At 47.4% G+C, this 22324-nt stretch overlaps 1 protein-coding gene across 3 annotated transcripts in view; it reads left to right on the plus strand.

The window, feature by feature from the left end:
• Window positions 1–22324, plus strand: part of MOCS1 (molybdenum cofactor synthesis 1) — a 38508-nt gene that overhangs the window by 11502 nt on the left and 4682 nt on the right. For all 3 annotated transcript variants that reach the window (XM_044776628.2, XM_014830918.3, XM_044776627.2), the window contains exons 2-8: window positions 2650–2776; window positions 4198–4365; window positions 16226–16390; window positions 18516–18577; window positions 18926–19037; window positions 19456–19568; window positions 20062–20172. In XM_044776628.2, coding sequence (XP_044632563.2) covers window positions 2650–2776; window positions 4198–4365; window positions 16226–16390; window positions 18516–18577; window positions 18926–19037; window positions 19456–19568; window positions 20062–20172 — 858 coding nt within the window. The remainder of the gene's footprint in view (window positions 1–2649; window positions 2777–4197; window positions 4366–16225; window positions 16391–18515; window positions 18578–18925; window positions 19038–19455; window positions 19569–20061; window positions 20173–22324) is intronic.

Consider the following 22324-nt stretch of genomic DNA (forward strand, 5'->3'; position numbering starts at 1 on the left):
GGAGGTGAAGTGAAGCTCAGCAAGAGAGGAGAGAGAAGCAGCAGATTTGGCTTCAGCTGCTGGCATGTTTAATTATTATTACTATTTTTTTAAGAGGCAGTAAAGTATTCCTGATTTTATTTAGAAGGCTCAAAAGATTAAAGTAGGCTTCCCGTTGTTGTAGCTGGCTTTTTCCAATTGTATGTGTAAATACACCAGTTTAGGTAAACTGAAACTGCCCCATTTAAGTATATCAATTTTTACAAAACTTTTATCTTAATTTTTCTACTCTTATACCCCTAATTATAACTTATATTAGAATTCTATTAACAAGTGTTGGTGTTACAATACTGTGTAGGGGAAGCATTCCCAGTTAGACATAACGTCTATTCCAAAAAAATCATCCAGGGAAAGTTGACATAACCTCTTCATATAATATTAGCTTAAACACTTTAATTTTTATAGTCTTGTTAACCTGAGCAGCCTAACTGTTGCCCCAAACAATTGTTGGTCAGGTTTTTTTTTTTTGTGATTTCTGCTTTCTGACCTTTTAAAATTTTTCAAACTGGGGTGAATAGAACAGGTTTGTCTGATGTCCTTTAATGTTGGGGGGCTAATAAGGGGGTCCCTTTAGCCCATCCAACCTTAGGCAGTGTTTTATTAAAACCTTTGTTTTATTTTCTTTATATTTGTTCTATTTATCCCATTTTTCTTTCTAATAACTAGCTAAAGATTTTCATCCTGTTGAGATGAGTCCCGTGACTATTCCTTTTCTAATTTCTCTTTGTTAACTTAATGTTTTCATTAGCATCTGTAAGACCATGAGAAGAAGCTGAGACCCCCAAGTTTAAGTTCTTAAGACTAGTTATTGTATTTTCCTTTTAATTTAGTTTTTTTATAGATACCAATAAAACAGCTGTTTATCATGAGAGCTCTCTAAAAAGTTTCCCAACTTAAGGATCTGTTGTTTGGCCCTTTTTTCCTCCCGAGACTAAAGAATATTGTGGCCACGTGGTGTTACAAAAGAAAATCATCCCCATTTAGACATTGGCTTATAACTGTAGGTCAACCAGTCAGTCAAAGTTTGTTCCAAGGGACTCTCAGGTGGAATAGATGTGGCACCTCCCATGTTAATACTTTTAAAAGGAAAGACAGACAAACAGCAACAAATACCAAACAAGTACACTTTCCCCAAAACCCTCAGGCACAAATGGAAGCCAAAACGAAGACCAAAACCAAAACCAAAACCCAAAGTGCTTCCAGTCCCAGCTTAGTCCGTGTCCTACCCTCAGGAGGCGCCCAACAAATGAACATCCGCTATGCAGATCTTCCCAAATGGGCGAGGACAAGGGACCTTGGGGTGCACACTGGGGGACTTACCAAAATCTGGCCAGGGCGTTGTGACTTCAAAACACGTGGAGCCCAGAGGACTGCTACGTACCCATTATTTTCAGCTGGTCCTGTTGGAAAAGGTTAACACAAAGACAAAACCAAAAACTGCCAGCTACTTACAAGAGACATCTTCCTAAGTCCTGAGCCTAGTTTCCTCCACCACCAAAGCAAAAGTGCTGTGGGCCAATGACGTCTGGTTAGCAGCCAGTCACTTGGGGCTGTCCCTGAGACAAGGGGCTCGGGGCTGCAGGACAGCTTCCAAGAGAGGCCTTTAGCCAGAGGCCAGTATGCCACAGGCGAGACGTCCACTTGGGACATTGTCCCATCTGGATGGCCAAATTGATATGGAAACTGAAGTGAGTTCACTCACTCGTTGTGCAGCAAGCCAATCTCTGACACTGGGTGTAGTGGAAGAAAGTAGGAATTTTATTTTTGCACAGCGCTGAGCAAGGAGAAAGGGCAGCTAACGCTGAAATCCCAAACTCCCTGAAAAGCTTAAAGGAAGGGTTTTTATTTGGGGTTTTAGGTAGGGGAGAGGGAGCATATGGCCTTGCTGGTCAGAGCTTTTCCACCAGCCTGTTTGGCCTTGAGACTACTTGCAGAGAGGAGGAGGAGGAGACAACGAATCCAGGTGGTTATCCTTGGCCATTTGTCTCCATGGTGGATAGTGGATTCTGGAGCCAGGGAGTAAGCAGGGAAAGAGTGCTTTGGTTTTAACCCCACATACGCTGGGTTTAATGTGGGGGAACCGATATCAGGGCCGGTATCACTTCCCTCCTCCTTTCTGGACATGATTGCCAATTGGCATGGTTGCCAGATGCAGAGTGGCATGTTCACTCACAGTGGCCTGTATAAGAGATATTGGAGATGTTTGTCCCTGGACAGGCTCCCTTGGGGGGAGGGAGAACAGTAGGATGGTGACAGGGGAAGAGGTGGGGCTGGAGCGGGGTGTTACTGCCCTTTCCTCTGCCTTGCTGCCTAGCAGGCAGCTATGTCCCTACAGAGGTCCTGAGCCCTGGGGCTGAGTGTTGGGGGTTTTGAGGGCAGGTCCTTCCCTCCAGGCCTGTTTCCCAGTCTGTAAATGAGAGGGAGAATCCCAGCTCCCCCTGGACGTGGAGCCTACATGGATGGAAAGGTTGGAAGTGCTGTACTGATGTCAGAGATGGGGGAGGGGCATTTGACAGGAGGAGGACTGTGTCCCCAGGTGGACTCTCCTTGCTCCTCTCCCTCAGCCTGGGAGCAGAGGCCCACGTTTCCTCCCTGTCCCTGGCCCTGCAGGAGCTGTCCAGGCGGAGGCAGTTCCTGAGGGAGCATGTGGCCCCCTTCTCCGCCTTCCTCACCGACAGCTTCGGCCGGCGACACAGCTACCTGCGGATCTCCCTCACCGAGAAGTGCAACCTGCGATGTGAGTTGGCTTCCTGGGCCCTGTCTGGGCTCCTGTCCCTGTCCCTCTGCTGAAGCGGCATCTGAAATCTCCCCACACCCAGGCATTCTTCGTAACCCTCCCAATTCCTCTTTCTCGAAAGTCTCCACCCGCCCTTCTTCCTTGCTTGCCAGACGGGGTTCAGGGGCAAGACAGGGTAAAGGTTGAGCTTTCTGATCCTGAAAGCTGGGTTCCACTTGGAATTGGATTTAAAAACAGAACTGCTGTTGGATTTGGGATTAAGATTAGCCCTGGATTCCTCACTCTTCAGGGCTCTCTTTCCCTCCTGTTTCCCTGCAGTTCCCACAGTTCAGGACGTGGCCCGGGTGGGCGTGGGGTGCTGGACACTCTCAACATGTGAGGTACACAGCAGTGCCGTGGCCAGCACCCCAGACTCATGACAGAAGTTGTCTGGGGCCAGGCTGACAGAATGCTCGTTTCGTAATCCCATGTGGAGGGCTGTGGGGCGTATCCACTGCTGGGGGACTTCCAAAATTTATTTGCTCCTACCCCCTCCTTCCTTCCTCCCTTCCTTCCTTCTGCTGTAGCTCACAATAAGAAATATATTTACTTTGAGGCCCACTAAATACATGTGTTTGTGTATAGTAAATGTTTAACAAACAATACTTACTACCTGCAGTACTATGATGTTCTGATATTTTGACCTACTCTGGTCTGTCTTAAAAGACCAATTCTGGACCATTCACTAATTTGACTAAGTGGCCCTCTAACAGATCTTGGCCTACTCCTTTGTGACATTGTACCACAGGAAGTGATGGTAGGGGCTGGTGCCCCCTCCGCTGCCAGGGCTCGTCTCATTTACCCCGTTCTGCCACCTCACCCAGAGCAAGTAGTCCCTCAGTTTTTGCTAACCTGAAATAGACAGGCTGGATATGAGAACACTTGTAGCTACAGAGGAGGGCAGCTTTACCAGGCCAAAGAGTACTTCCCAGCCTCGTTCGCCTCATGACACACACGCAGAGGGGTAATTGTTGGCCAAAACCAGGTGAAATAAAGGAGGATCAGCGATGCCAGAAGGAATGGGCCCGTTTAGCCAGCCCTCGCTCTGAGGGAGTCAGCGACCTAGCATGCCCCTACCTCAAGCCGGGCTCTGCTTTCAGCCTAGTTCGTCATCTTTAACCCATGCCCTCAGCTTCCCCACAGAGGCATATTAAGGCCAGATGGGGAGAGGCTGTTAACATTTTGTAGATGAGAAAGGTGAGGCCCAGGGAGAATCTGGCTCAGGGTTTGTTCCCCCTCAGATTTGGTGAGGTCTCTCTCCACTGTCCAAATGGGGTTCAGGAGAAACTTCTAGCCTGGGGGGGAGTGTTGGGGACTGGAAACATCACAGGCCTGACTGCTGTAGTCATTTCCTGCCTTCACATCCTCTCCCTTCCGGTCAGGTCAGTACTGCATGCCCGAGGAAGGTGTCCCACTGACCCCCAAGGCTAAGCTGCTGACCACAGAGGAGATTCTGACCCTTGCACGGCTCTTTGTGAAGGAAGGCGTAGACAAGATCCGGCTCACGGGTGGAGAGCCACTCATCCGGCCGGACGTGGTGGACATTGTGGGTGAGTTTGACGGAAGTTGTCACCACTTCTCCCAGCTCCTGCCTCATCCCGCTGGACTCCAGTATTAACATCACAGCTAACATTCATCTAGAGCCTTATGCTCACTCAGTCCTACCACCTCCTGAGACAGGTGCCATTATTATTCCTGTTTTGTTAAGAAATGAGGCACAGAGAAGTTCAATAACTTGCCCAAGGTCACAAAGCCAGTAAGTGCCAGAGCCCAGTGGCTTGGCATCACATTTAGACCAAAGTCCTCACCAGGGCCTGGAGGTCCACGTGGTCTGGCTCCTCCTGACCTCCTCAACCTCCCGCCTGTCCCCCTACCTCCCATCCTCCCTCTCTCCCTCCCCACTCTCCAATCACACTGCCTACCGGGCCCTTCACTGGGAGCACGGGGCCCACTGCCTGCCTCGTTCAGGTCTCTGCTCCATGTCTTCTCCTTGGGGAGGCCTCCTTGACCACTCCATTTAAGGTACGTCCCCACATACACACTCCAGCCACTCTCTGTCCCAGGATTTGGCAGCCTACAGCCCACAGGCCTAGTCTGGGCCATCACCTGTTTTTGTGTGGCCTGCAAGCTAAGCATAGGTTTATATTTCTAAACAGTTGGAAAAAAATGGGAAGAATAACATTTTGTGACACATGAAAATTAAATGAAATCCTAAATTCGCTGTCCATTAATAAAGTTTTATTGGCACATAGCCACACCCACTCATTTACATATTGCCCTTGGCTGCTTTTGCGGGGTTGAATAGTTGCAACAAAGACCATATGGTCACCAGCAAAACCAAAAATATTTACCGTCTGGGCTTTTGCAGAAAAAGTATGGCGACTCCTACTCTATTCCCTTTTCCTACCATGTTTTTCTTCATAGCCTGTGTCTCATCCTGACGTCATGTTGTTTGGTCGTGTTGATTTTTGCTTTGTATTGTCTGTCTCCTCCATTAACTAGTGTGAAAGCTCACAGGGAGCCGGCCAGGTTTTGTTCACAGCTGTGTTCCCAGCACCTGAGAACATGCCTAACACATAGTTGTTGCTCACTGATATTTGTGGGATGAATGAAGAGTGGTCCAAAGTACCATCTCTGAAGTACGACACCTGCCTGTAAGTCTCAGCTGGGCCACTTACTAGTAGCATACTTTTGGGCAACTTTTAAATCCATCCCAAGCCTCCAGGCAAACAGAGTACTTACTTTATAGGGTTGACCTGGCGAGGTGATGAGAAGGGAATACCCAGCACGTGGCAAGTACTCCATGAGAGGCGGTCCCTCAAGCCTCTTGCCGTGTACTGATTCTAAGCCCCAAGGTCAGGCAGAGAGAGACCTTTGCTTGTGTAATTATAAATGATGAAATCAGAGGAAAATAAGACTCCATGTTCTGGATTGCTTAGCCCCAGCCCCATCCCTGCTGCTCTGGGTGGGATCTCCCAACCCTTAGCTCTTGGCCTCATTTGCTGGTTCAGTGAACGTTCTCTGGAGTGCCACGTTATGTGCCTGCATTGTGCTGGGGACATGAAGGTGACTGAGCTGCAAGCCCTGCGGTCAAGCACCCACAGCCTATTGGCAGAAGCAGCCACTGGAGCTAGCCATCTAAGGAGCCAGGTGCTGTGGGAGCTGTAAGGAGGGGCTCAGGGACCCCTGACAGGCCTCTCCTCCCTCCTTCCCCGTGGCCAGCTCTCTCTAGCCCCGACTAGTCACTTCACCTGGGATCCTGCCATCATTCCTGGGCTGGACAGGCTGGCCCAGGGGAGCTGACAGGCAGGCTAGATTCCAGGAAGGGGCTGAACCTGCTGAACTCAGCTGGCTGCCAGGCCCAGCCCCCTTGTTCAGGCCACTTCCTCTGCCCCCTGGCACGTGTTCCACCTTAAGTCTCTATGCTCCTTGCCAGAGCCTGTGGGAAAGCAGAAGGGGTGGGGATCACTGCCGGTCAGAGAGGGATGACTGGGCACAGACCTGAGGACACAGAGCTCTCCACTGAAGCCGCCAACATGCGTAACGGGAAGAATGTGAGCCAGGAGTGTTGGCAGCCCTGTTCCTGCTCTGCCACTGCCTGGCCTTGTGAACTTGTGCAGGTGCCTTCCCCACCCTGGGCCTCAGTTTCCTCATCTGTACGTCAGCCACTTCAGGGGCCTTTCGTGCTGTGATGGTCCATGTTGATTGGTCCTGGCTGATAGCATGGGGTGGGCAAAGGTTGGTCAGTACACAGATGCTAGCTAAGACAAGGCCCTGGCTGCAGTAACCTGCTTCAGAGGATTTACCTCCTGCCTCCAAGGATGTGGGTAAAAGACTGCCCTCTCCCTCTCCCCCCGTCCCAAGTGCTCCCAAACAAATGGCGTCTGCACTGCCTTGCATTCCTGTGGTGCTGTGCTTGCTAATGCTGATGTCTCAGGCTAGCTCCGTTGATTTCCCCGGAGGTACTTCTTAGAGCAAAACCACCCTGAAGGGCAGGGCAGGGGGTGCTAGTGGGGAAGAGCGGAAGGAACAGCAGTCAGAGCTGGGATGCTCACAAACACTTGTCCCCACCCTCCCAGGGAGAGTTTCGAGAGACCCCACCCACGGGCAGAGTGAAAGGGTTGCAGGTTTCTCTGAGCCTGCTGTCCTGATCTCTTTGGCCCCTGCCTGAAGCCTGTCAGCCTTGGGCCTGGTGCTGCAGACCCCCGTGGGAGGGATTCAGCCATCAGCTCTCTGTCTGCACTCACCTGTGATCCCCTCTGCCAACCCCTGGGCTCTCCAGCACTCCTCCAACCCAGCCTGTGTGCACAAGTTCCTCTGCCCCTCCTTTTCAGCTGAGATGAGGTTAGGGCAGCGCTGTCGGAGAGAACTTCCCCAGATGGTGGAAGTGTTCTCTATCTGTGTTGTCTGATACAGTAGCCATGTGTAGCCTTGAGCATTTCTTGACATGCGGCTAGTGTGACCCAGGAACTGAATTTGTAACTTTATTACATTTTAATTAATTTAAATAGCCACACACGGCTAGCAGCTGCCATGTTAGGTAGTGAAAGTTTGAGATTTTTCCATAAGAAATATGAATAAAAGGGAACTAAACTCACAAGCCATAGGATAGCGTCGGAGGAGTTTGCAGAGCGCTTGTTTTGGATCCTGACTTCAAGAGTGACCTGCCGCCGTCAGGCAGGCTCCCTGAGCGTCAGAATCACGCAGTCCTGTGGCCTTTTCCTTTGTTGTTGTCCCCGTTCCTCTCTTCCTTCCCTTATGTTGAAGAAATAGGGAGCATCTAGATCTCACAGCTTAAAGCCCACGAGAGGCTTGATGCAATGGGGAGCCATTGAGTATTTTTGAAAAGGGCTGAAGTTTTCTGTTTTATTTTTGGTGGACTCTAGTTACCTAGAATTAGATTAAGTCGTAATCCTCGGTTCATGAGATTGTCTCATCATTGGTCTATGCATGGCCTGTTTTACTTTATTCATACCAATTTATTTATATGTTTTAATAATATGATTTCCTAAGGCAACCCTCTACCTCATCGATTTTGTTTTTGGAAGAATAAAAACACGGGCAATAACTTTTAACCACCTCTGTGGACTTCCCTCCCTGTGTGGACTTCCCTCTCTGTGTACCTCCACCTCTGAGGGAAACCCTCCTAAATTTTGCATTTATCACTCCCTTGCTTTTTAAAGCTGAGAGAGCATGTTTGTGCACTTTATAAGAGTCGTGCTGTGTGTATTCGTTCAGGGCTCACTCATTTGATGCAAGTGAAATTCATACATGTCATCTTGAGTCATAATTCATTCCTTTTCTCTGCAATCTACTGTGCCATTATATGAATATACCACACTTTCTTCTATTAGTGAGCATTTGGGATGTTTTTAGTGTTGTGATAATCAGAAAGAGTGCTGCTTTAAACATGTGTATCCTCGTTCACGTATCCTGGAGTACGGTTTCTCTGGGAGTGGAATTGCTGAGTTGTAGGACAAGTGAATGTTTAACTTGGGAAAACAATTTAGCGTTATCTTTCTGTGGTTGTGCCGATTTACACCCTCACCGGCTGCACATAAGAGAGCCTTTGAACCACATCCTCCCCAACGCTCGGCAATCTCATTCTGGATTTCTGCCAGTGGGACGGGTGTAAAACGGTGTTTTATTGTGGCCTTGATTTGAGATCAGGCATCTTGTCACAGGTTTATTAACCATATATATTTCTTTTTCTGTGTAGTACTGGATCGTGTCGTTTGCCCGTTTTTCTATTTGGTTATTTGTCCTTTCATATTGGTTTGGTAAAAGTTCTTTATGCATGTTGCAAATGTCTTCTGCCAGTTTGAAAACACAAGCCACACTTTGCATAACAATTCTTTTGACCGGTAGTAGTTCTTAAATTTGTCAATTTTGTCTTTTTATGGTTAGTGCTTTTTATAGCTTGTTAATGAAACGTCTCACCCAAGGGCAGAACAACTACCTATGTTTCTACTAAAAAAAATTAAAGTTTTGCTTTTTGCATTTAAATCCTAGTTAATCTGTGGGTGATTTTTGGGAATCCCATTTCATTTTTTCTATATGGAAAGTCATTTTTTTCTAGTTCATTTTATTGTATAGTCCCGACTTGCTCCACAAGCCTAGCACGTGTGCGTTAGTCTGTTTTGGGTTCCGTTCTGTTTTGCTGGTCAGTTTGTTGATCTTTATGCCAATATCATACAGTCTTACTCACTGTCTCTTCATAGTAAGTCCCTTATCTGGTAGGGCAAGTCCTTTTTTCCTGTGTCTTTGGTGTCATATCCAAGAAATCACTGCTAAATGCAATGTTGTGAAGTTTTTGTCCTATAATTTCTTCCAAGGCTTTAATTGTTTTAGGACTTACGTTTAGGTCCTTGATCCATTTTGCGTTAATTTTTGTGTATGATGTTATGTAAGGGTCCAACCTCATTCTTTCGCATGTGGATATCCAGTTTCCCCAGCACCATTTGTTGAAAAGACCATCCTTTCCCGCATCGAATGGTCTTGGCACCCTTGTCAAAAGGCATTTGACCAAATACATGAAGGTTTGTTTCTGGGTTCTCTATTCTGTTCCATCGGTCTATATGTCTGTCTTTATGCCAGTACTTCTGGGTTATTGTGAATAGTCTTCTCCTCTCTGTTTCTTGTAAGTACACTCTCTGTCTTTTCAGATAATAACAAACTTTACCAAGGTATTCAATCACCCATAATTCCCATAATTCTTATAGCATCTCCTGAAATTATTTCTTATTTGAGTATTTCCTCTAAAAGTTTTTCCAATGTGGGTCTAATAGTTAGTCTGATTTCAATGTTGAATCTAATTAAATCTGGCATGCCAGGTAGTTTTTATAATGTTTTAAAGTAGTGGTTTTATAATGTTACTTGAATGCGTACAAAACTGGAGGTTCCAGGTTCGTTCCTTCCTTGAGATGAGACGATCACTGTGTGGTCTTCTTGGAGCCAGTATGGCTGCCGGGAGAGTCTAACGTTAGTCTGGGTCTTGCTGTCAGTAGTTCCTTTTCTCTGGAAGTTATTACAATGTTTTCTTTGTATCTAATTTTCTTAAATTTTACTATAATATGTCTAGAATAGGCTTTTCCTCATCTGTCCTGTTGAGATTCAGTAAAGTTTTCCTTTCAGTACTAAGCCATTTGTTTTAAATTTGGGGAAAATTTTCTCCATTATTTCTTCAGATATTTCCTTCTCTCCATTTCACTTTTTTCCTGGGACTCTATTCTCTGAATGTTGGCCCTTCTACTTATAGCCTCCACGGGTCTTAAATTATATTTTGATTTCTTACTGTCCTCCTCTTTTTCCTGGGGGAGCCCTTTAATCTTTCCTCCTAACCCACCAATTTCTCCTTCTGTGTCCATATTACTGTTTATCTTATTTCTTGTGTTCTTTATTTTGCAATTGTTTTTATCTACTATTTCTCCTTGTTCTTTTTTATGTGAAAATTTTTGTTTTATATTGTTAATATCCTTCTTTATTTCTTTTACTGTATTTATCATATTTATCTTACATTCTTGATCTGTCTGTTTTAATTTTTCTTCTGTTGGTATATATTTCACAGGTTTTTTTTTTTGAGAGGGGTGATGGACGTTAGTTGTACTTCTCAAGTGTCTCCTTAGTTTTTAGCTGGTAAGTTTGTTCCTCTGAGGATGTTAGCTTTTTCTGTTTGGCATTGTTTAATGGCAAAAGGTTGAAGGCCAGATCTTAGTCTTTGATAGGCCAAAGGAGCTTGAGATTCCAGAATATGAGTTATTCACTCATGTTTGTAATCTCCCCATGAAATGACCAGCCTTGCTGTGTAAGACTGTACAGGTTGTGCACTGCACAACTCCAGGAGACACTCTTCATTGAGATTGTGAGGAGAACGGTACCTCTTGGAGTTATATACTGTGACTGCTGCAGGTTCCCACCTTCAAACCCTCAGGGAGAAGGCAGTCACCCTTGATTTTAACCCACAGTCCTGGGGCTTTGGAGGGGGAGAGACAAGGGAGGAGTGCCTGGGGCTGGTCAGTGTCCCCCCCCCACCGTTCTCCTCAACTCCTCTTCTGGCAGGGCTTTCACAGCTTCCCTGAGTTTTCCTCCAGTGGATTCCTGAGCTAGTTCTCTGGGGCTGATGCCACCGATTTCTTCAGTGAGGGGACAAGTAATGACTGTTCTGAGGGTGGCAGTGGGTGACAGCAAGAATAGAGCTTGAACTGCCTTGCCTTCCTTGAACTGCTCCATCCTCTGCCAGTTGCCTTCACCCCCAGGCTGCAAACCCCTCCCCCAAGCGATTTCAGAGTCCATCTGCCCATGAGTTTCTCAAGATTTTCTTTTTTTAAGGTTCCTGGATTCTGTGTTTCTCCAGGGTTGGTTTGGCACAGGGAGCCAACAACTACTGGTAATTTTCCATGTTAAGAAATCCCCAGAGTAAAGCTCTTGTCTTTCCTTTTAAAACAACAACTTTTGCTTATAAACTTTCATCTACTTATTACAAAAGTAATACATGTTTATTTCAGATAAGCAGAAAGAATATCACTACTGCCCAATAGTAACCGCTGTCAACATTTTGGCTTGGTGACCCACTGTCTTTTTTTCTTTGCATCTAGTTTTTAACTACTGTTTTTAACTGCCCTTCCAACTTAATATAGCATGTGCATTTCCCAACATCCTACCACATTTACAGAGTCACTTTCTGTTGTGTAATATTCTATCATCCAGAGAAAGCATAATTTAGCCAGATTTTAATTGTTGGCTATCTGGATGATTTCCCTCTTCCTTTTTTTATGTGTTGCTCTCTAACAAACATCTTGTCGATAAATATTGTTCACATCCATGATTATTTCCTTAGGTTAAATTATTAGAAGTCAAATTTCAGGTCAAAGGCTTTATAAAGTTCCACATACAGTCAGCCCTCCATTTCCACAGATTCCACATGAATGAATTCCACCAGCCACAGATTGAAAAGCCTATGATGCTTGCATCTGTACTCAACCTGTACAGACTTTTTTCTCTTGTCATTATTTCCTAAAAAATACAGTATAACAACTGTTTACTGTTTATATTTACCTTGTATTAGGTATTATAAGTAATCTAGAGATGATTTAAAGTATGTGGGAGGATGTGCATAGGTTATGTGCAAATACTACGCCTTTTTTATAAGGGACTTGAGCATCCACAAATTTTAGCATCCACAGGGGATCCTAGAGCCAGTCCCCCATGGTGATTGAGGGATGACCGTATAACCCTCTCAAGGTCCAGAACTTAGCTCCGGAAACGTTATATGATGTTAGTTTACACCACGAGCATGTGCATTTGCGCACACCCCTACCTAAACTGGGTGTTAATTTTGTGATCTTCGGCCTTTCTCTCAGTCCAGCTTCGCTGAGGCACTTGACTGATTTCTGCTCTCATGCGGAGCTGAGCTGATTCTTGGCCAAGATTCAGGCATTCAAGTAGTTTGAAATAAATTTTATCTCTGGATAAGTAAATATAAAAATCACCTATAATTCTACTGATCAAAGTAACCACTGTGGACATTCTGCCACAATATCTTTTCTCTAGATTTTATTGGATTTAAATGTGACTTGGTGGGTTTCTTTCAGTCTCATTCCTTTGTTCTTTTGTATGCAGTTCTGCGAGAATGCCTGTGCTCAGTATTCAGCTTGCTTGTTTACTCTTGATATGTGTCCCTTCTGCTTTTCCATCGAGTTTTTTCTTTCTACAACTATATATATATTTTATTTTCGTGAGTTGTAGTTAGTTCATTTTCTCATTTTCAGGATGTCATGTTTATCCCCCTGAGGATAACTCTGACTTTTTTTATTGAGATATAGTTGACATATAACATTAGTTTCAGGTGTACAACATAATGATTCGAATGATCGCCACAATAGGTCTAGTTAACATACATCCTCACACATAGTTATAATAGTTTTTCTTGTGATGAGAACTTTTAAAGTCTACTCTTTTAGAAACTTGCAACTATACAATACAGCATCATTAACTGTAGTCACCATGCCGTCCATACTTCCCCATGACTTACTTATCTTATAACTGGACATTTGTACCTTTTGATCCCCTTCAAACACATTTGGCCCACCCCATACACTCCACCTCTGGCAACCACCAATCTGTTCTTTGTATCTATGAGTTCAGTTTTGTTTTGTTTTTCTGGATTTTTTTTTTTTTAGATTCCACATATAAGTGAGATCATATATTTCTCTGTCTGACTCACTTTACTTAGTATAATGCCCTCAAAGTCCATTCATACTGTCTCAAATGGCAAGATTTCATTCTTCTTTATGGCTGAATAATATTCCATTGTGTATGCATATCGCGTTTTCTTTATCCATTCGTCCATAGATGGACATTTAGATCACTCCAGGTCTTGGCCACTGTAAATAGTGCTGCAGTGAACATGGAGGTGCACAGGGCTTTTTTGAGTTAGTGTTTTGGTTTTCTTCTAATAAATACTTAGAAGTGGAAATGCTGGATCTCATGATAGTTCTATTTTTAATTTTTTGAGGAACCTTCAGACTGTTTTCCATAGTGGCTACACCAATTTGCATTCCCACTATCAGTGTACAAGAGTTCCCTTTTCTCCACATCCTCACCAACAGTTGTTATATCTTCTCTTTTTGATGATAACCATTCTAACAGACGTGAGGTGATACCTCACTGTGATTTTGATTTGCATTTCCCTGATGATTAGTGATGTTGAGCATCATTTTATGTACCTGTGGGCTATCTGTGTGTCTTCTTTAGAAAAATGTCTATTCAGATCCTCCACCGATTTTTTAATTGGATTGTTAACTTTTTTGCGATTGTATGAGTTCTTTATATATTTTGGGTATTAACCCCTTATGAGATACATGATTTGCAAATATTTTATCCCATTTGCTAGGTTGTCTTTTTCTTGATGATTTCCTTTGATGTGCAGAAGTTTTATGGTTTGATGTAGTCGCATTTGTCTATTTTTGCTTTTGGTGCCTTTGCCTTTCATGTCAAATCCAAAAAATCATCGCCAAGACAAATGTCATGGAGCTACCATCTAGGTTTTCTTCTAGGAGTTTTATGGTTTCGGATCAAGTCTGTAATCCATTTTGAGTTAATTTTTGTTTATGGTTAATAGAGCAGTCCAGTTTCATTCTTTTGCATGTGGCTGTCCAGTTTTCCTAACACCATTTATTGAAAAGACTTTCCTTTCCCCATTGTATATTATTGGCTCCTTTGTTGTAAATTAATTGACCATATAGACATGGGTTTATTTCTGGGCTTTCTATTCTGTTCTGTTGATCTATGTGCCTGTTTTTATTACAGTACCATACTGTTTTGATTACTATAGTTTTATAATATAATTTGAAATCTGGGAGCATACCTTCAGCTTTGTTCCTCTTTCACGAGATTGTCCTGGCTATTTGGGATCTTTTGTGGTCCCATACGAATTTTAGGATTATTCTATTTTCGTGAAAAATGCCGCTGGAATTTTGATAGAGATTGCACTGATTCTGTGGCTTCTTCAATTTCTTTCATCAATGTCTTATAGTTTACAGTGTACAAGTCTTTCACCTGCCTGGCTAAATTGATTCCTGGTATTTTATTCTTTTTGACATAATTGTAAATGGGATTGTTTTCTTAATTTCTCTTTCTGACAGTTTGTTATTAGTGTATGTAAATGCAACAGATTTTTTTATATTGATTTTGTATCCTACAACTTTACTGAATTTGTTTATCAGTTCTAACAGTTTTTTGGAGTCTTTAGGATTTTCTATATATAATATGTCATCTGCAAATAGTGACAGTTTTACTTCTTCCTTTCTGATTTGGATGACTTTTATTTCTTTTTCTTGTGTAATTGCTCTGGCAAAAATTTCCAATACTATGTTGAATAAAAGTGGGGAGAGTGGGCAATCTTGTCTTGTTCCTGATCTTACAGGAAAAAGTCAGCTTTTCACCACTGGGTATGATGTTAGCTGTGGGCTTGTCATATATGGCGTTTATTATGTCGAGGAGCATTCCTTCTATGCCCACTTCGTTGAGAGTTTTTATCATGAATTGATGTTGAATTTTGTCAAACCTTTTCCTACCTCTATTGAGATGATTGTATGACTTAAAAGCCTTTATTTTGTTAATGTGGTGTCACATTGATCTTGTAGATGGTGAACCATCCTTGCATCCCTGGAATAAATCTCACTTGATCAGAGTGTATGATCTCCTTTTAATGAGTTGGTGAATTGGCCTTGCTAATATTTTGTTGAGGATTTTTTCATCTAACTCTGATTTTTAAAAGAATTGTCTTCTCTTATCTCTGTCACTTCTCCTTCCTCTTTCATTTTTCTACTTGTGGAATGTATCTTTCTTTCTCAGCCTTCTCCTTAAATGTTTGCTGATGCTTGGCTATATACTTATCTGAGTACCCAAGGCTTCTGTTGGCCTGTTTGTCAACGCTGTTTCTCTTTATGCTGTTGTCCCTGAGGTCGTGGAGAAGGCATATGAGGTCCTGCTGGGCTTCAGGGCTCCCATATCTCCTGAGTGTCAGCAGGTGCTCTGGGCTGCCCCATCACCTTCAGCGAGCTTAAGCGCCCTGGCCTTGGGGTAAAAGCTGCTGCCTTCTCCCTGCTCATAGGGATGGGAGGGAAACCGACTTACCCAGCACGTCCAAATACAGTTCCTCAGACAGGCAACCTCCTTGACGTAACCAAGGACCCTCCTACTCCTTGGCTATGTGACTGCTAAGCTTGGTGCGTTTGCTTACCCTCCCACTTTGTACAGAACCTCCTCCTGCGTGTGCTTTGGGCTGTGGTCTCCTCAGGCTATCTGATCCTCATCTGCTTTCTCTCTTTCAGTATTTCTCCACCTTTCTGGGCCGTTGAAGACGTTCTTTCTTGTCTTCTAATGCTATTAAGGATTCTTTTTTAATCCTTCTGTTATTTCTGGGGATTTTTGGTGGAATAGAGAAGTCTGTTTAGCATGTCATTCAAACACTTTTTGTTTCTATTATTCAGACTATCAGGACCCGTGAGTTGTTATTAAGAGCACAGTCCTGGAGTGAGGTACACATGGATTTGAATCTCAGCTGTTCTTCTTACTAGCCCTGTGACTTTAAGTGCTTTTCTTAATCTCTCTGCGCCTCCCTTTCCTTGTCTGTTAAATGAGGATGGTCACTGTTGAGGCCTCAGTGGCTCAGGCACACAGAGCCCTCAGCAGGGCCTCTAGCAGAGTGACCACGCAGGGTTTAATCTTTTGGTTATTTTTATCGTTGTTTTTATTCTTAGGTTTCTTGTTAAGCTAAGCCTGATTAATAGAGGTCCGCAGAGAGCCCCTTTTGTGTCCATCTCTTTGGGACTCAGAATCTCCTTCCAGCTCTTCTCCCAGCGTCACCAAGAACAAGCAGCCTGACGCCCCCTCCTGTTCTTTCTCCAGCCCAGCTCCACCGGCTGGAAGGGCTGAGGACCATCGGTGTCACCACCAACGGCATCAACCTAGCCCGGCTGCTGCCTTCGCTTCAGAAAGCTGGTCTCAGTGCCATCAACATCAGCCTGGACACGCTGGTGCCGGCCAAGTTTGAGTTCATCGTCCGCAGGAAAGGTGATCAGATGTGGCACACAGTGGAGGGCGTCCCTCCCAGGGCCCATGTAGCTGGGGGGTGTGTGACTGGTGACTGTGCTAGGCTAGGGGCCTGGTCCCTCCCTCTGTGTGTCTGGGCTATAAATAAACCTAGGCCTTTATTTCTCACGCTTCACCCTCACCAAATGGCCCTCGTCACTGTAGCCATACCCTTGGGGACATTTTGGAATCAGATGTTAAGAACTAGAGTGCCCAACCTCTCTCTACCTGCGCCCAGTTTGCCCAGGGCTGAGAGGATTTCCAGAACACAGGCCTTTCAGTTTTAAAACCAAGATGGTCCCTGGCAAACTGGGATGCGTTGGTCACCCCATAATGAGCTCTGAGGAAATGTGGGGAGCCCAGGGTGGAAGCAACTGCCCTGAGATGCCAGAGTCAGGGCGAGCACTGGCAGGTGGGGCCCCCGTGCCCCCAGTGATGCTCCATGTCCATCCTGGATATAAGCTTCTTCTTTCACCCGCTGCAGCAAGCACACCTGCTGAGCTTCAGCACGGAGGCTGGAGGTGGGGAGAGAGAGCAGCCCCGAGCCCCAGGTCTCGTTAGACCAACCCTCCCCCAGTGTCTCTTGGGCCGTGGGCCTCATGTTGGGGCAGAGATTCTCGCACCAGGGTGTGACTCCCTGTTTACACCCATCTGTGTGCTGAGGAAGCACCCATGGAGTCCTTGCCTGTAAAGGGCTGCTCCAGGTGCTGTGGCGAGGACAGAGAGACACAGGACATTGCCCTGCCTTACAGACTTCTAAGGGTCAAAAGGTGTGATGTCGCTGGCCAGCTTTGCTTGTGGTGTCAATGAAAGTGCTGCAGAGAGGGAGAGAGAACTCCTAGCAGGGGAGGACTAGGAGGGCTTCAAGGAGGAGGCGTGGACACTGGCCCTTGAGGAACTGGGTTGAGGAGGGGATTTGGATCAAGGAAACTCACTCTGAGAGGGAACGTCAGTCAAGGCCCGGTGAGGGCTCTGAGGTGGGAAAGTGGAGGGTGTGTTTGCGGGCATCACACACACACACACTCCGTACCTCCTTGTCTCCCTTCCTGGATTGAGGATTGGAGACAGTTTATCCTAACGTCAGATCTGCCTTTCCACTCATACTCCTGTGTCCACCACCTCCTTTTGGAGGAAGAGTGCTTTACAGAAGAGAAACTTCTAGATCATTTGATGGAAAAGCTGCACTTCCCTCGCTTTGCCCTCCCTCGCTCGGCCATCCAAAAATGCCACCAGGAAACCACAGAGGCCATCACTGGGCCACCCTCTCTCAGGTGCCGTCCCAGCTGTGAACCACACATGATCACCAGGCTGTGCAGTCTTGGGGGAGATGGGTGGGGCCGGCATGCAGTAGGCGCTGAAATGTTTGGATGCATGAGTGAGCTGGGGGTGAGGAGAAGCCAGCGTGGGATCACGTTTGCTGTGGGTTAACCACAGAGATAGGTGAGAACCACACCCTTAGTAATCGCTCGCCAGCCCTGGCCCAGCAGCTGCGCCGAGTAGGTGCCTGGTGAGCATATGTAGAGTGAATGAACGGACGGACTGTCAAGGAGCAAGCCCTGACAGGGTCAGGAAACCTGCCTTCTGAAACACAGGGTGTGAGGGTTCTAGCAGGGTACTGCCTCTCTCTGGGCCTCAGTTTCCCCTCTAGACTCTGAGAGGGTTCACAGGGTTGGCACATTACAGCCCACCAGCCAAATCCAGCCCGGTGCCTTGTTTTTCCCACAGCCTGCAAGCCAAGAATGGATTTTGCAGAGAACATTTGCAATCAGTTCAATGATAGGGAACATTAATTATGTTAATGTGTTAACAAATTAAGCAAAGTGTTATCCCTGCAAAAAGAATTCCATTCTTCCATTCTCCTTGTAGAGCTATGTCACAAAAAATTATGCTCAGTTATTATCATATTCCAAACTTAGTCCATGAAATCTTTATGACACGTACCTCCATAATATCCTCAATTAGGCCTGCAAAGCCTAAAATGTTTACTACCTGGTCCTGGACCCCGTGGTCTCCCAGGCTCCTCCTAGCTCTGGTGCTCCCCTGTGGGTGTGAGGGGGCAGGGGGAGGGGGTACGCGCCTGGACCCTTCCTTCTCTCCCTCCCCACAGGTTTCCACAAGGTCATGGAGGGCATCCACAAGGCCATTGAGCTGGGCTACAACCCTGTGAAGGTGAGGGCATGCCGCTCGGCTGACCCCCGACTTCCTGCCCCCTCCACCCTGGCTGGGCCTTCTACTGCCAGCTCCTGGTGCCATGACAGCTCCCAGCCCTGGCCACTGCAGCTACAGTGTGCCCCTCACCCCTTCCTTGCCTGCTGCATCCAACCCTGCCCCCACCCCCACAAGAGAGGGGAGAAAACCAGTGACTGCATGGAATGCCCCAACCAAAGGAGAATTAGGGGGAGAGGCAAGGAATGGGACCTCCAGTGGAGAGTCTGTGCAGGTGTCAGCCCCCCAAAGGTCATCCCTACAAAAGAACGGGAGGGGGACAGCCCTTATGGCCCTTTGTTCCCCGGCCAGGTGAACTGTGTGGTGATGCGAGGCCTGAACGAGGACGAGCTCCTGAACTTTGTGGCCTTAACCAAGGGACTCCCCCTGGACGTGCGCTTCATAGAGTACATGCCTTTTGATGGTCAGTGATGGGGTCAGGGGACGGAAGGGGAGGGAGGGGCCTGTCGACAGAGCCAGGCCAGGGCCACGCTGAGAGCATGGCCGGGGGCTGCTGAGGACCCTGGGAAGGGTTGAATGGGGCGGGCAAGGTCTGGCTCACCCTGTGGGTGCTGCTGACCCTGGAGCTCTGCCATGTGTGTAGGAATTTCTCCAGGGATGGTGGGGAGGGGCCTGGGCAGGCACCAGGCTAGGCCTGTGATGTAGCCTCGGAGGCTTCTCAGGATCCAGCATGGGTGTGATGTGATCCCCCGTTTAGGCAGGGCATCCTGACCTCTCGTCCAAGAGGCAGGAGAACTGATTCCTGGGCCATGTGGGAGAATGGACTTGAAGACCCTGGGCCCCTGCAGCTCTGTGACTCAGTAGCTCCCAACCCAACACAGGCAACAAGTGGAACTTCAGGAAGATGGTCAGCTACAAGGAGATGCTGGACACTCTCCGGCAGCAGTGGCCGGAGCTGGAGAAGCTGCCCGAGGAGGAATCCAGCACAGCCAAGGTTGGGGACAGGAGGGTGGGGCTGGGAGGCAGGTGGTGTCTCCACCCTAGGACTGGAGAGCTGGCAGTGGTTGCACTGAGATGAGAATGCAGCGATGCAGGGCCATACCATTTAGCGGGAAGCATTACGGCACCATCACAACAGCCTCCCTGCCTTGTGGAGGAAGAAGCAGGTTCAGTGTGGGGCGGGGGTTAAGAAATTAACTTGTTGTAGGACACACTCCAGTAAGTGCCGGAGGGGCACTTGTCCTGCTCTCCCATGTGGCCTTTTCTGGACGTGGTGCCCTCAGGTTCCTGTATTCTTAGCAGGTGTCCTTTCGGGTAGGCCAGGTGCAGGCAGAAAGCTCAGGTCATCCCTCCTACTGGAGTCTTCTGTTGTCTGAGGGCCTTGGGTACTGCCTTCCACAGGGATCCTCGGGAAGAGGGCTGTGGGGTGAGAGCTGGGGCTCAGCCACCCATCCCATCCCCTCCACTGTCCTTCCCCTAACCCTCAGGCCTTTAAAATCCCTGGCTTCCGAGGCCAGGTCAGCTTCATCACGTCCATGTCAGAGCATTTCTGTGGGACCTGCAACCGGCTACGAATCACAGCTGATGGCAACCTCAAGGTGAGTGGCCCTGTCCCCCTGAGGCCCCCTTGCCACCTCTGTGTTCTGAATCTCTCTTTCCACCTGCACCCCTTGATTGGAGGGGAGACCAGCAGGGCACCCAGGGTGGTATGTGAAATAGTGTCAGGTTTAGGGGATCATGGGAGCAGTAGGTAAAGGTGAATTCTTGGTCCCTGTGGAAATGTCACTGATTCCTTCCTTCCTTGGGTCCCTGAAGAAGCGTCCAGTTGATTGGGAGCCTGGGAGCTACTTTCCGGCCCTCGGTGCTACCAGAGGGGAGGGGGCTGGGGGAAAAGGGAGGATCACTGTGCACTTTCCCTACCCCCACCCTGGTTGGCCCCATCCACCAGGCCAGGGTCTCCGCTCTGAAACCAGCATCGGTTACTCATATCTAATCAGCACGCACTGTGTGTTCAGTGCTGTGGGGGATGTGAAGGAGGCCCAGAGGTGCTGTTTCCTGTGGGGGCCTGAAGGCTCATGGTAAGGCCAAACAAAGAGCTGATGCTTGGCAGCCCCTGATTCTTTGTCAGATGAGTGGCTGGATGGGCCGTAGAGTGGCGGGCCTTGAGGGAGTGCATTGCGGACCTTGGTAAGCCTTGAGAATGGGTGGAGGAGGAGAAGTGGGGGAGGGCTGCTTATCTGGGGTTCGTGCTATTTGGCCAAGGCAGATTAAAGTCAGATATGGGAGACCCCGTTGTAGAGGGCTTGAGTGCCCTGATAAAGGGTACAGGGTGTGTTCTGTGCACAGTGGGGCACTGTGCAGTTTCCGGACAAGGGGGAGACAGGATCCCCGATTCATGTTTTAGGAGAATAACCCACAGGCTGAATTTGGAAACAGGAGGACCTATTAGATGGCCATTTAGAGATGTTCTAAATATGTGAGAGTGTCAGGTAAGCGTAGGAAGGAGGGATGAAAGCACGTGGTAATGCAGGTGTGGGGAGAGAAAGCATCCAGGTGGCCAGTCACTTTGGGGCTGTTTAGGACTGGGGAGTGGGGAGGGTGGGGATGGTGCATTGTGTTTAGATACATCAAGTCTGACATCCAAAAGGGACCATTCAGTAGTTTTAAAAGCTGGGGTGGGGCCCGCTCCGTGCCTGAATGGTTAAGTTCTGGCGCTGCACTTTGGCGGCCCAGGGTTTAACTGGTTCGGATCCTGGGTGCAGACATGGCACCGCTCATCAAGCCATACTGAGGTGGCGTCCCACATGCCACAACTAGAGGGACCTGAAACTAGAATATACAACTATGTACTGGGGGGCTTTGAAGAGAAGAAGGAAAAAAAAAAGCTAGGGGATTTTTCTTGTTTTCTTGGCTGGTTGTAGAATTGACCTAGACTGTGGCTGGTATCTGCATCAGTCAGGGCCCCTGTGGGAAACGGCAGGTGGGATTCTAAAGAGAATGTAATGACAAGGCTATGTATAGTGCACAGTTAACGGGACCTATAAGGGGTGTTGAAGCACTTGATGAGCAGCAGCCAACAGCTGTCCCCACCCCTGGGGAGGAGGGGTGTCACTGGGCCCCATGAGAGCTGGAGCCTGGCGGAGTGGTCACCTGGTTGGTGCTGGAGTTGAGGGAAGCAGCCACTGTGGGAGACATCAGAGCAGGGAGGAAGCAGGGGGAAACGCCCGACCTTCCTTTCCTCTCATTCTCTGATCTGCTGTCAGCCAAACCCAGGCAGAAGCCAGCTGGAGGGGAGCCCAGAAGGTGGCATCCATAGGGGGCCCTCCTGGGGCAGAGAGTGGACCTGGGGCCTCGTGGGGGAACAAGGAATGGGCACTAACCAGCACCATGAAATAGGTCGACCTTCTGCTTAGGTTTCTTCTCTGGTAGTCTCTGCCATCAGTGGCTTCTTGAATGTTCTTCTGTCTCTGTGTCCATGGCGCCTTGTACACAGCTGGCACATAGTAGGTACTTTATAAGGTTTTGTGGGAGGATGGTAGGTACCTGCTTTCTGGGACTGCCTCACCCATCCCTGAGCCCGCCCAGAGCACCCAGCCTCTCACAGAAGCTAGGGAGCGTTGAGTCAAGTTTGAGTGACCTCAGGATGCCATGCCCACCAGCCCTCTGCTGTTCCACCACCTGTCAGGGCTCACAAACCGGAGTAGGTGCAGGGACAGGCAGGTGATGTCCATGAGTGAAGGGACCAGGAGG

Source organism: Equus asinus, chromosome 8 (assembly GCF_041296235.1).
Source record: "Equus asinus isolate D_3611 breed Donkey chromosome 8, EquAss-T2T_v2, whole genome shotgun sequence".
Taxonomy (NCBI): Eukaryota; Metazoa; Chordata; class Mammalia; order Perissodactyla; family Equidae; genus Equus; species Equus asinus.